This window comes from Balaenoptera musculus, chromosome X, assembly GCF_009873245.2.
Source record: "Balaenoptera musculus isolate JJ_BM4_2016_0621 chromosome X, mBalMus1.pri.v3, whole genome shotgun sequence".
Taxonomy (NCBI): domain Eukaryota; kingdom Metazoa; phylum Chordata; class Mammalia; order Artiodactyla; family Balaenopteridae; genus Balaenoptera; species Balaenoptera musculus.
The window spans coordinates 12,342,887-12,356,310 of NC_045806.1; the positions used below are offsets into that span (position 1 = coordinate 12,342,887).

The following is a 13,424-nucleotide window of genomic DNA, read 5'->3' on the forward strand; positions in this document are numbered from 1 at the left end:
GGAAAGAAATCATAAAGATCAGATCAGAAATAAATGAAAAAGAAATGAAGAAAACAATAGCAAAGACCAATAAAACTAAAAGCTGGTTCTTTGAGAAGATAAACGAAACTGATAAACCATTAGCCAGACTCATCAAGAAAAAAAGGGAGAAGACTCAAATCAACAGAATTAGAAATGAAAAAGGAGAAGTAACAACTGACACTGCAGAAATACAAAGGATCATGAGATTACTACAAGCAACTCTATGCCAATAATATGGACAACCTGGAAAAAATGGACAAATTCTTAGAAAAGCACAACCTTCCGAGACTGAACCAGGAAGAAATAGAAAATATAAACAAACCAATCACAAGCACTGAAATTGAAACTGTGATTAAAAATCTTCCAACAAACAAAAGCCCAGGACCAGATGGCTTCACAGGAGAATTCAATCAAACATTTAGAGAAGAGTTAGCACCTATCCTTCTCAAACTCTTCCAAAATATAGCAGAGAGAGGAACACTCCCAAACTCATTCTACGAGGCCACCATCACCCTGACACCAAAACCAGACAAAGATGTCACAAAAAAAGAAAACTACAGGCCAATATCACTGTTGAACACAGATGCAAAAATCCTCAACAAAATACTAGCAAACAGAATCCAACAGCACATTAAAAGGATTATACACCATGATCAAGTGGGGTTTATCACAGGAATGCAAGGATTCTTCAATATATGCAAATCAATCAATGTGATACACCATATTGACAAATTGAAGGATAAAAACCATATGATAACCTCATTAGATGCAGAAAAAGCTTTTGACAAAATTCAACACTCATTTATGATAAAAAACCCTCCAGAAAGTAGGCATGGAGGGAACTTACCTCAACACAATAAAGGCCATATATGACAAACCCACAGCCAACATCATTCTCAATGGTGAAAAACTGAAACCATATCCTCTAAGATCAGGAACAAGACAAGGTTGCCCACTCTCACCACAGTATTCAACATAGTTTTGGAAGTTTTAGGAACAGCAATCAGAGAAGAAAAAGAAATAAAAGGAATCCAAATCGGAAAAGAAGAAGTAAAACTGTCACTGTTTGCAGATGACATGATACTATATATAGAGAATCCTAGGGATGCTACCAGAAAACTACAAAACTGAAACCATATCCTCTAAGATCAGGAACAAGACAAGGTTGCCCACTCTCACCACAGTATTCAACATAGTTTTGGAAGTTTTAGGAACAGCAATCAGAGAAGAAAAAGAAATAAAAGGAATCCAAATCGGAAAAGAAGAAGTAAAACTGTCACTGTTTGCAGATGACATGATACTATATATAGAGAATCCTAGGGATGCTACCAGAAAACTACGAGAGTTAATCAATGAATTTGGTAAAGTAGCAGGATACAAAATTAATGCACAGAAATCTCTTGCATTTCTATACACTAATGATGAAAAATCTGAAAGAGAAATTAAGGAAACACTCCCATTTACCACTGCAACAAAAAGAATAAAATACCTAGGAATAAACCTGCCTAAGGAGACAAAAGACCTGTACGCAGAAAACTATAAGACACTGATGAAAGAAATTAAAGATGATACAAACAGATGGAGAGATATACCATGTTCTTGTATTCGAAGAATCAACACTGTGAAAATGAGTCTACTACCCAAAGCAATGTACAGATTCAGTGCAATCCCTATCAAACTACCAACGGCATTTTTCACAGAACTAGAACAAAAAAATTCACAATTTGTATGGAAACACAAAAGACCCCGAGTAGCCAATCTTGAGAAAGAGAAGACTATACTACAAAGCTACAGTAATCAAGACAGTATAGTAGTGGCACAAAAACAGAAATATAGATCAATGGAATAGGATAGAAAGCCCAGAGATCAACCCATGCACATATGGTCACCTTATCTTTGATAAAGGAGGTAAGAATATACAATGGAGAAAAGAGAGTCTTCTTCAATAAGTGGTGCTGGGAAAACTGGACAGCTACATGTAAAAGAATGAAATTAGAACACTCCCTAACACCATACACAAAACTTAACTCAAAATGGATTAAAGACCTAAATGTAAGGCCAGACACTATAAAACTCTTAGAGGAAAACATAGGCAGAACGCTCTATGACATAAATCACAGCAAGATCCTTTTGAACCCGCCTCCTAGAGAAATGGAAATAAAAACAAAAATAAACAAATGGCACCTAATGAAACTTCAAAGCTTTTGCACAGCAAAGGAAACCCTAAACAAGACGAAAAGACAACCCTCAGTATGGGAGAAAATATTTGCAAACGAAGCAACTGACAAAGGATTAAACTCCAAAATATACAAGCAGCTCATGCAGCTCAATATCAAAAAAACAAACAACCCAATCCAAAAATGGGCAGAAGACCTAAATAGACATTTCTCCAAAGAAGATATACAGATTGCCAACAAACACATGAAAGGATGCCCAACATCACTAATCATTAGAGAAATGCAAATCAAAACTACAATGAGGTATCACCTCACACCGGTCAGAAGGGCCATCATCAAAAAATCTACAAACAATAAATGCTGGAGAGGGTGTGGAGAAAAGGGAACCCTCTTGTACTGTTGGTGGCAATGTAAACTGATACAGCCACTATGGAGAACAGTATGGAGGTTCCTTAAAAAACTAAAAATAGAAGTACCACACAACCCAGCATCCCACTACTGGGCATATACCCTGAGAAAACCATAATTCAAAAAGAGTCATGTACCACAATGTTCATTGCAGCTCTATTTACAATAGCCAGGACATGGAAGCAACCTAAGTGTCCATTGACAAATGAATGGATAAAGAAGATGTGGTACATATACACAATGGAATATTACTCAGCCATAAAAAGAAACGAAATTGAGTTATTTGTAGTGAGGTGGATGGACCTAGAGTCTGTCATACAGAGTGAAGTAAGTCAGAAAGAGAAAAACAAATATCTTATGCTAACACATATATATGGAATCTGAAAAAAAAAGGGTTATGAAGAACCTAGGGGCAGTACAGTAATAAAGACGCAGATGTAGAGAATAGACTTGAGGACACGGGGAGGGGGAAAGGTAAGCTGGGACAAAGTGAGAGAGTGGCATGGACATATATACAGTACCAAATGTAAAATAGCTAGTGGGAAGCAGCCACATAGCACAGGGAGATCAGCTCAGTGCTTTGTGACCACCTAGAGGGGTGGGATAGGGAGGGTGAGAGGAAGGGAGATGCAAGAGGGAGGGGATATGGGGATATATGTATACGTATAGCTGATTCACTTTGCTCTACAGCAGAAACTAACACAACATTGTAAAGCAATTATACTCTAATAAAGATGTTAAAAAAATAATAAAAAATAAAAAAATAAAATTCAAGTAAAATTAAAAAAAAAAGCCAAAAGGCTTATCATATGAAATTGTTCTACTGCTGTCTTGTGGCCCTGTCCTCCCAGGGACCTTTGAGTCTTCACTTGTAAGAGCCCTAACTAATGAAGAAATAGGATGGGTGACTCATCCCCACATACCTGGCAGACAAGTCACAGGCACCAATCCTCAATATAGGAGAGTCTAAGTATCAGTAGAATTGGACTGGATGTACAAAGTTCTACCATATTGAGTAGTTAATTCAACAAAACAGCTTGCCCATCCATTCAGATATAATTTTTAACTCAGTTGATTGGGAGGCCAGTTGATTCAACAAATGTCAACTGGTTCAATGATAGTCAAAAGAAAAAGAGTAATTATTTAAAAACATAATCACCATTACCTAACTGAACCGAAGTTAATACTGGGATGACTAGCTGAGTTACCACAAGTTTCCCTCTCTCTCTGTCTCTATCTGTCTCTCTGTCTCTTCAGGGATTATATAGAATTATATCCTCTGGGGAAAAATGAAGGCATTGTGGTAGTTAGAAGCAATGTGTACGGACTTGGAAGTTTTTTCTTTGCAATTACACTAGCGGAGTTTTGCAGGTTTGTTTTTGTTTTTGTTTTTGTTTAATTTCTTTGGGTTGAACATTCAAATAGATACTTCATCTATGTGTAGTTGTGTCTTCCTAGATGGGTAGGTTATCTACTTCTGAGATTAAGCCATTGTAGTTATGAATTATTCATACAATAAAATATTTTCCTTAAATAAATCCTTATTCCTCTTTATGGCCTCAAGTTGAGAAGTTGCACTATCAATTTTAACAAAGAAAAATTTCATTCACAGTGCATGCTTTCTTTATTAATTTTGCTGTTTCTATTCTTTATTTCATTCTATTCTCGCAACAACACTTTGGGCAGATAGGGCAAGTATTAGTTCCTTTTTAAAGCTAGTCTATTTACATCAAACGGAAATAAGTTATTTCACTGGATTGCTTCCTCTCCGCTTTTATGAAGCCCTACTCACCTGGGGCCACCCACTTAGTAAATGGTGGTGTTAGGATTAGAACTCAGGCAATACTAGCGGTAATACTGTGCATATACCATGTATTAATCTACACCCTGTGAGATCTGGGGCAGCATCCTATCAGTAAACAGTTGAATATTTCTGCATTCAATAATATTAAGTACAATAAATAAAGACCACTGAGTACAGTAAAGATCATAAAGAGTATCATATCTGGGCCAGGGCTTGCTGCCAAATGGTTTTCAGAGAGTTTTGGATTTCGGAGTTGCAGACTGTGGATGTGTATTCCTCTAGCCTTGGTGCTCTCCACCACTGTGTGAAGCACTAATTATTTAACATACAATGACTGCTACACACCTTTTATCTCTTATTCCAAGGCTTCTCTGAAGAGCAACCAACCTGTTGGTGGTCAGCAGAGAGAACCATTAGGCCCAAGTATTTTCTCCATCACCTTCATTATGCACAAAAGGCAACTCTCTTTTCTTTCACTACTGAGAGCTCAACTATACTTTACACAAAATCTCTTAATTTTTCACCCATGTCTTTCTTTCCCTTTCAACTTCTTCTCTGGCTTCTTTGAGAATGATTAGAGAGAGGGGATGAGTAAAAGGATAGGATCATATCACAGAAAAGTCAAGAAGGAAGAGTGTGTCTAAGAGGGGGACAGAGCGCCCTACACTGTCAAGTGAGTCAAAAAGATTCAGGAGGGTGAGGACCAAGATGCTGTGACCTTGGCAACCTGCGATTCCCTAGTGACCTTTGAGGGAGCAGTTTCTTCAGGGTTATGGGAATGGAACCCAGAATGCAAAGAGTTAGGGAGCAAGTGGATGTTGGTGAAGCCAAGACAGTAAATACAGACCTAATTTTTAATTAGCCAGGATCAACATCCTTTAAAGGTCCTCAGAGTTAAATTCCTTTCACTAGTTCCATGCACTTCCTTACTGTTCCATTAAAACCTGCTTTTCCTCAAGCACTGACAATAAAATACAATCAAAGATGGTTCTTATTAGTCTTCTTTTTTTGTTGTTTGTTTCCATTAAATCGCTGGCATTATAACAGTTTGTCTTCTAATATTGTACATCATAAATATACAACATTTCAGCTACATCATGGGTTAATATGCTCCTGTGAACTGGCCTGAAGGCTGTCTTACCACATGTGACATATTTACATGGGGAACATCTCTCCTAAATTCCAAAGAATTGAGTAGTGAACTAACAGCTTGAAGTATAGGAAATTGCCATTTCTGTAGGTCAAAAATGATTGCATAGCAGCAATTTGATCTGGTTCAACCTCCTAAGTTTTCAAATGCTACCCTGATACAAACTGAATATTGCCACCCTGATTCACTGTTCACTAATTATGGTGGAGGAGGACAAATGGAATCCAGGAGTGATTAACACGAGTCTTAACTGAACTTTTGCTAAGTTTTGCAAAAGGGGCCACTTGTTCACTGCAGCAAGGCACCTGACAATGGCACCTTCTAGGCCTGCCTGCCCATGGTGGCTAGTGCTCACCTTTGTTCTACACCAGGCCCAGGAGCTCTTGTTCTACCCTTTCCGATGGTCTTGGATATGACCTAGCCCTGTTGTTCTGGGAACCTACCTTCAGATTGGGCCAAAAGACATCAGACACTTGGGAAAAAACAAACAAACAAACAAACAAACCTAGGATCACTTTCTCTGCATCTGATTAAATCTCTCCCTTCACCCAACACCCCACACCCATATTATTGTCATATGTTCACTAATTTTCAAAAAATATAAGCAATATCAAGGAGTAACTACAGAAAAATTACATCTAGGGACACAGTTGTCATTTCTTTACTGGCCAAACTCTCCCCTACTGCCCAGTACCATGATAAAGACTTGTACCAACTATTTGCATCCTACTACTGCCCCTAATGTGTTATAATAAAGAAGAGACTAATGCTGTGCTTTATAAATTGGCTCATAGTCTCTGCCCATAACTAATATAAAATCCATTTTCAACCAGTGCTGTGAAAATAAAGAGCAAAATAACTCAATAAATAACAACTAGAAATTATTCATTCATTCAAACCAAAATTTCCTAAAACAGAATGGTATTCTTGGTAATAAACTGAATCTTGTCATAAATTATGAACAGGTCCCTTTTAGGAAATTCTCTCTGTTTATATTTCCTGAACCTAGCATCTTATCTTACACAGACTGCCTCCACTAAATAAATTCTTCAGGCAAGAAGGAAGGAAGGAAGGAAGGGAGGGAGGGAGGGAGGAAGGAAGGGCCAAAGGAAAGTTAGTAGGAAAGAAGGAAAAACTTCCATGCATTTGCTTGTGTAATTGAGGTAACTAGTCATGCAATATTTTTTATGAAACAAAACAAGATGTAAAGTGGGAAATAAAATACTATGTTCAGGGGCTCCATAACTTTGAAATAAGGACTGGGAATTTGGACTTTGAGGGACTTTATACTCTTTCTGGTTCTTCACCTGTGTTCTGTCCTATTCCTTGTTCCTTATCCAGGGATGATAAATGTGCATACTTCACTTGGTGATACTAATATCTGGAATCTGATCATGTATCATTCTAAATGCAACAGTTCACTGCATTCTTTTATATAGTGATGTTTTGTATTGGTTAGTCCTTGTGGAAAACATGGTAGATGAAACTACACCTCCAAACCCAAAATCTACCTGCATTTACATTTCTTCTGTGAAACAAGTCCAGATATCACCATCCCAGCTCATTGTTTCTGCAGTGACTTGGTTTTCAGATGCGTCTGTCTTTCCAGTTTCATCATAGTTTTTGCTAAGGACTTGGAGACTGGAGTGACAGCTATATTTCCACTCGCTTTACAGCATTTTAGTTCCAGTACATATCACCTCGCAATGTGTTCCCTTGTGGAACATTACAGGATCATTATTTTTAAAATGAAAGGTATGGTTGATGATTGACTGCCCTCTAATTACCCAGAGTGTTTGTCAAAGCCAGTGGGCAGGAGACATAAGCTCTATTTTGCTGTTATATTGACTGTCAAGTTTACAGCTCATCTCTGCTAGCATGGAAAACTTCCTCAACAAGGATATTTAGTGGAGCAGATCTTTGCCAATGGAACAGATCCCCTCCCCTTCAGGATAAACAGTGAAGAAAATGATCTGATGATCAAATTGGTCCATCCCATGCCTTCAAAATAAGAAGCTTATCTAGGATCGGTGTTTCTCAATCTTTTTTTTTTTTCCATTATTGAGACTTTTCAGACATCTCCTAATAGCTCATCCAGGAAATTTTAATACCATAGATACACTTTTCATCTGTTTACGTACTGTGGTCCTTTGGAGGATTATAAACCATTGTAATACTGAAATTTTTTTCTCCCCACCAAGAAAAATTTCCACCCTCTTGAGAATGCATGTCTTGGATGATGCCTGCTAGTGCACACTGATTGAATTCAGATGATGTTTCACCAATTATATACGCAAGGCCACCGTATTCTGGGGTATACAACTCAAGAGAATGTAAGATAGAAAATGGTTCTTTAGTAAACCAACTGAAATCTCTTTCCTCTCCTAAAAATAAGGAAGCCCTAATAACGTTAAAGAGTACATAGCTCCCAAGTCAAAATGGTGCCCAAGTCAAAAAATTTGCAGCCACCAATTCAAGCTCCTCCACGTACAGAGAGGGGCCAGGCTTTGCTCCCAGAAGGTAGAAGACTATGGCCTTGTGACAGCCACCGTCTCATTTGCTTGTTTATTAGCACACATTTATTGAGTTCTGACTATGTAGACTTTCAGCTCCATGAGGGCAGCGACTGTTTTCGGTTTTGCTCACCATTATAGAATAAAGGAAAGAAAGAATGCAGACAGAAAGGGAAGGAAATAGGAAGACAAGGCAGTATGCTAAGTGACTTGAACACTGCCTCTAAGAATATTACATTTAGTGTGAAGGTATATAAACACATAGTCACAATAAAATATTGTGATTGTTATAACTGAAAAGATGTATAGATATGGTGAGGTTACAAAGCAGTGGTTAATTCTATCTGGTTAGAGGTGGGAAGAAAATGAAGTGAGTTATGAAAACCTTTATGGAGACAAGGTTGTATTACAAGACTTACGTGGGCCCCAGGGCACTCTTGCCTTTGTGGTCTCCTTTTTCGACAAAAGCACATTTAAGTGTAATATAATTCTAGTACAACAAGATGAGTATCATTATCTGGGCAGTCTAGGAGCACGTAGCCTGGAGGCCCACCGAAGACAACTAGGAGGATGAGAGGTTTAAGTGAGAGAAACTCTAGGACAAGCTGGAAGAGTGGCTGGAAGATGGGGCAGAGTGTTCCAGGCAGAGGCAACAGCTTGTTCAAAGGCCTGGAAGTGAGAGATCTATTAGGATTGGATGAAAGAGAGAGAGACAGAGAAACAGAAGGGGGGAAGTGTGAGAGATGAAGTTAGAGAAGAAGGTGGGGGTCAAACCACAGCAGGCCCCGTATTAAGGAGTCTGGCTTTATCCTAAAGAGAATAAGAAACCATTTTTAAAAGCTTTTATGTGAGGAACCAACAGAGTCAGGTTTGCATTTTGGATATTCACTCAATCTACATTGCAGCCAAATGACTAGCGAAGGTGTCGTGGATATCCTGGGGGTCCACCCAGGCCCCCTCTTTAGGGCCCACATACCCATCCCCAGCTTCTGGAAATAATGGCTTTTGAAGGTTCGTGGCTGAGTCCTTCAGTGGGAATTGCCCTCAGCCACAGGGAACTGCCCTTTCCAAGGGCAGATCCTTTCCCAGAGAGCACCCATGACCGTAACCGGCTAATGGAGAGATACAAAGGCCCAGCCACATTATCTCAATCAGGGACAACCTCAGCTCCTAAGATCCCTGAAGGATTGGCTGAGGCCTTTGTTGTAACCATGTTTCTGGTTACTTCTCCCTCTGCTTAATCCTACTCTGTTAGTTTCCTATGGCTGCATAATGCTTTAGCACAAACTTAGTGGCCTAAAAAACACACATTTATCATCTCACAACGTCCATGGGTCAGGAGTCTGGGCACAGCTCAACTGGATCCTCTGCTCAGGCTGCAATCAAAGTGTTGGCCAGACTACATTCTCATCTAGAGATTTGACTGGGGAAAAATCCACTTCCGAACTCACTTCAGTTGTTGACAGAATTCATTTCCTTGTGGTTGTAGGACTGAGGATCCTAGCTTCTTGCTGGCTATTGGCTGGAGGCTGTCTTTGGTGCTGAGAGGCCACCAGCAATTGCTAGAACCTGCTCACAGTTTCATTTGCGCTTTCCCAACATGGCCACTTACTTAATCAAGCCAGCAAGGAGAGTCTCTGGAACAAGTTTGCTAGCAAGACAGACTCAGATATCATATAAATTAACTGCAGGAGTGACATCTCACCAGCTTTGCTGTATTCTATTCATTAGAAGCAAGTCATAGGTCCCCTTAACACTCACGGAGAGAGGGTTACATGAAGGCGTGAACATCAGGAGATGACAGACACCTTAGTGTCTGTCTACCACACATGCCTTCCTCACTTCTTACAGGTATATCTCCTGAGAGCACTCCCCAATAAACCTTCTGCATTCCACTACCCCTCTCAGAGTTTGTATCCACTGGAGGCAGGGAAGTGAGTTAGAGACTACCGCCAGAACACCAACTATGGGTGATAGCAGTGGGAGATTGAGCTGCATATTTTCCTTCTATTAATACATGTATAATAATTATTATTAGAATTTAGAATGATACATGGCCTATCTGAAAGTAAGATCAAGTCTAAAAACTACAGTCTTCAAGCAGGGATACACACAACAAAAATAATTCATTTCTAGGACTGGAGAGCAGATTAAACATAACATAAAAATTAGGCTTACTATGTTCCACAGTGTGAAAATAAATTGCAGACTACAATCAGTCACTTAAAAAGAGATGATTAGCACTTTATTAAGTTAGCATAGATTGTACTTCTACAAACTGCAGAAATAATCAATGAATAGAGATGCCCTATTAGAGAATGATAGTCAGAAAATATATATAAGCAACTGTTGGTATGATAACAGGATCAAATTCCACCTTGTATATCAACACGCCCATTTTTATCCAACCCCTTTACAGTAATTACTTGGTATTCTTGCTTATCTTGTCATATACAGAGTGATATAAATGATATTCAAAAAGGATCCATTTTCAATGATTTGGACTCCATATTATAGGCATTCTCCACTGGAAAAATATTTTTTCTTAGGTCTTTAAAGTGTGATATATATATACTGGCCTGACCTTATTGCTGGAAATGCTTAAATACTAATGCATTTTAAAATCAGTAACTACAAATGCCACATGACTACACTTACACACTGTGCTGTCAGAGAAATATTTTAGAATATTTTGGATAGTCAACAGCTTATTATTCCAACGGTCTTCATGGGTATAATTCATTGCCTTTCAATTTCATGCACATTCAAAATTTCTTACAAAAGAAGAATGGTGAAACAAAATATATAATCTTCCCTCAATGAATTGTGATGTTCAGCAGTTGCACAGAAACAAGTGTTGAGTTTCAGGGGGAAACAAAACAGCAGCCCTTCAGAGGGGGGTGAGCCGCTCATCCTCTGTCACAAAGGCATCATTAACGTGCCCTCCCTTCATGTCCAGGGGATCGCAGGGGATGCCATTTTCAATTGTGATTGTGTTTTCCCATTTATCTTCAGTGTCTTCCATTTCAGATGGTCCTTTGTTCTCCCTAAATGCACATAAAAAGAATGATTGGGATCTAGGAAGAGAAAGGATGGTCTTCTGTACAAACATGGAGATCAGGAAAGGTAAGAGGAACCTTAGAATGATGGGGAAAATGGATGACATTGTGTATTTTCAAATAAATTTCAAAGATCATAAAGAGTTGATGAGGTGAAAAGATGCTATCAAGATCAGAAGTCTGCCTGGATTTTATATATATATATATATATATATATATATATATATATATATATATATATATATATATATATATGTATATGAATGAATATATATATTTATATGATGAATATGTTTGTATACACACACATATACATATGTACATTCACACACACAAACTGCATGAAGGAATGTGAGGAAAATATATGGTAAATTGGCAAGTTAAAAAATTTAGCTCTAGGAGAACAACTTCACAAAAATTGAATTTAAAAAAGTAATAAATTCCTCTCACAAGATTTGACAAATTAATGGTCTGCAAATGTTAGGTAAAAATTAGGTTGAAATGAGATACCAAGAAGCAAACTCACATTACTTTGTAGAAAGGATGTAACCATTGTAAACTGCAGGTATCATTCCTTGGCTCTACTCATTACAAAATAGTTGTATTCATTTGTTAAGTCAGGTTTTTGGAACTCAGAACACATTTTACTAATTACAACTCATAGCTATAATCCCAGGTCATTCCAAAAAATTCTATTTAACAGGTAAATTTTTAAGTTATTCATTCTCAGACCCTTTAAAGACGCTGCTACCCCAATCCAAGTGGTAACCAGATCCTTAATCTTTCCCTGGAGTGTGGAAAAATGTAGCTTTGAATTCAAACATTCTTCCTGTCTTTTGTGAAAGGCCAAGACACTGAGCCAATTGTGCTTGATATTATAGAGGTAGGGGGAGAAGAGATGTGAGTACCTCTAGGCAATCAGAGGGCAGAAGAGTTTCCATCAGGATTATCACAAGTTAGATGTTGGAGCACCATGGAGGCATGATGTTAGGCATGAGGCTCCCAGACTTGTCAAAGATTCTCTTGTCCCAGAAATCTGTAGAAACTCCAAAGAGGCAGACCTGAGTGGATCACATGGCTGGGATGGTGGACATTGCTGTGGTGACCAGGATGGACTTCCACCGCTATGGAAGTCCCTTAGAAACTTAGTGAATTTCTAGTGGGTGAGGAGGTGGTGAAGATGCCCCAAAGATGATCAAGGTAGAGTTTCCTATTAGTCCTACATGAGAGCTCATTTCAAAGTGCTTTAAAGAATATGGTGGAGGAAGGCAGAGAAAAGAAAGAGCTCTTGTTTACAAAAGAATGACAACCAATATAGAAGGTGCAACAGAAACAGAAAATCACCATATAATAATAATTGATTCTGATGAGGCTCCTCAATGGATACTAAACCACTGAGTGGGAGATGATTAAGGAATAGGATACTCACAGGGTCTCAATGTAACACTCCTACCAGCAATGTACTAATTATAAAGAGACATTTGTTTTTTGTAAAGGGAGAAATTTGGTGAATATCACCAACAATGAGACAAACTGACAAGTGCCTCTAGATGTGATGCACCAAGAAGATATTCTAAAAATAAAATTCTGTGTTCTGTGTTCCTGCCCTACCCCATCACCAAATTCTTTTGACCTGAATCTCTCAGGAGGAACTAATCAGACAACTCCAAATTAAAAGATATTTTGTAAAACAGCTGACAGCATAGAGCAGGCACTCAACTAATGTGCTTAGAGTTGGATGGACAGACATATGAGTAGCTGGCTAGCTAGTTAGACAGATAAATGGATGGATCAATGAATGTAGATCAATGACTGGTTGGCTGGATGATGAATTAATAGATGGATGGATGAATGGGTGGATGGATGATTGGATGGTAGCTGGGTGATGGAACAAACAACTGGATGGAAGAATGGAAGGACTAATGCTGTAGGCAAAGTTACTCAGACAGCAGCCCAAGGTAGATTTTGAATGGGATCTATCAGAAGAAAGAGAAGGAAAGAGGGAAGGAAGGGAAGAAGGGAGGAAGGGAGGGAGGAAGGGAGGAAGGAAGGAAGGGAATGTACACATGTGATATTTCTTGTATTTATTGAATAGTTATTTTTTCAAATGGATGGAGGAAAGTACTCATTTTCATACCTTAGGAATTAGGAGTGAGTACAGATTTTGCCAGGGTTCACTGATGGTTTATTAGATAATTTCAAATAGGTGGAGTTTATAAAGAAAAGTAAAGTAGCATTTCAATACTGTAGATCCCACTGTCATCACTTGAAAGTATTTTGTCATTGTGCATG

The 13,424-nt window shown here is 38.4% G+C and overlaps 1 protein-coding gene across 3 annotated transcripts in view; it reads right to left on the bottom strand.

Annotated features, from left to right (window-relative positions):
* Nucleotides 1-10,292: 10,292 nt before the first annotated feature.
* The window catches only part of CLTRN (collectrin, amino acid transport regulator), a 34,872-nt gene continuing 31,740 nt past the window's right edge, over nucleotides 10,293-13,424 (bottom strand). The window contains exons 6-7 of one of the 3 annotated variants that reach the window (XM_036839438.1): nucleotides 12,041-12,193; nucleotides 11,034-11,120 (exon numbers count right to left, since the gene is read on the bottom strand). In XM_036839438.1, coding sequence (XP_036695333.1) covers nucleotides 12,082-12,193 — 112 coding nt within the window. In that variant the 3' untranslated portion in view covers nucleotides 11,034-11,120; nucleotides 12,041-12,081. Of the gene's footprint in view, nucleotides 11,121-12,040; nucleotides 12,194-13,424 lie in introns of all 3 variants that reach the window. The other 2 variants (XM_036839437.1, XR_005018292.1) reach the window with 2 other exon arrangements.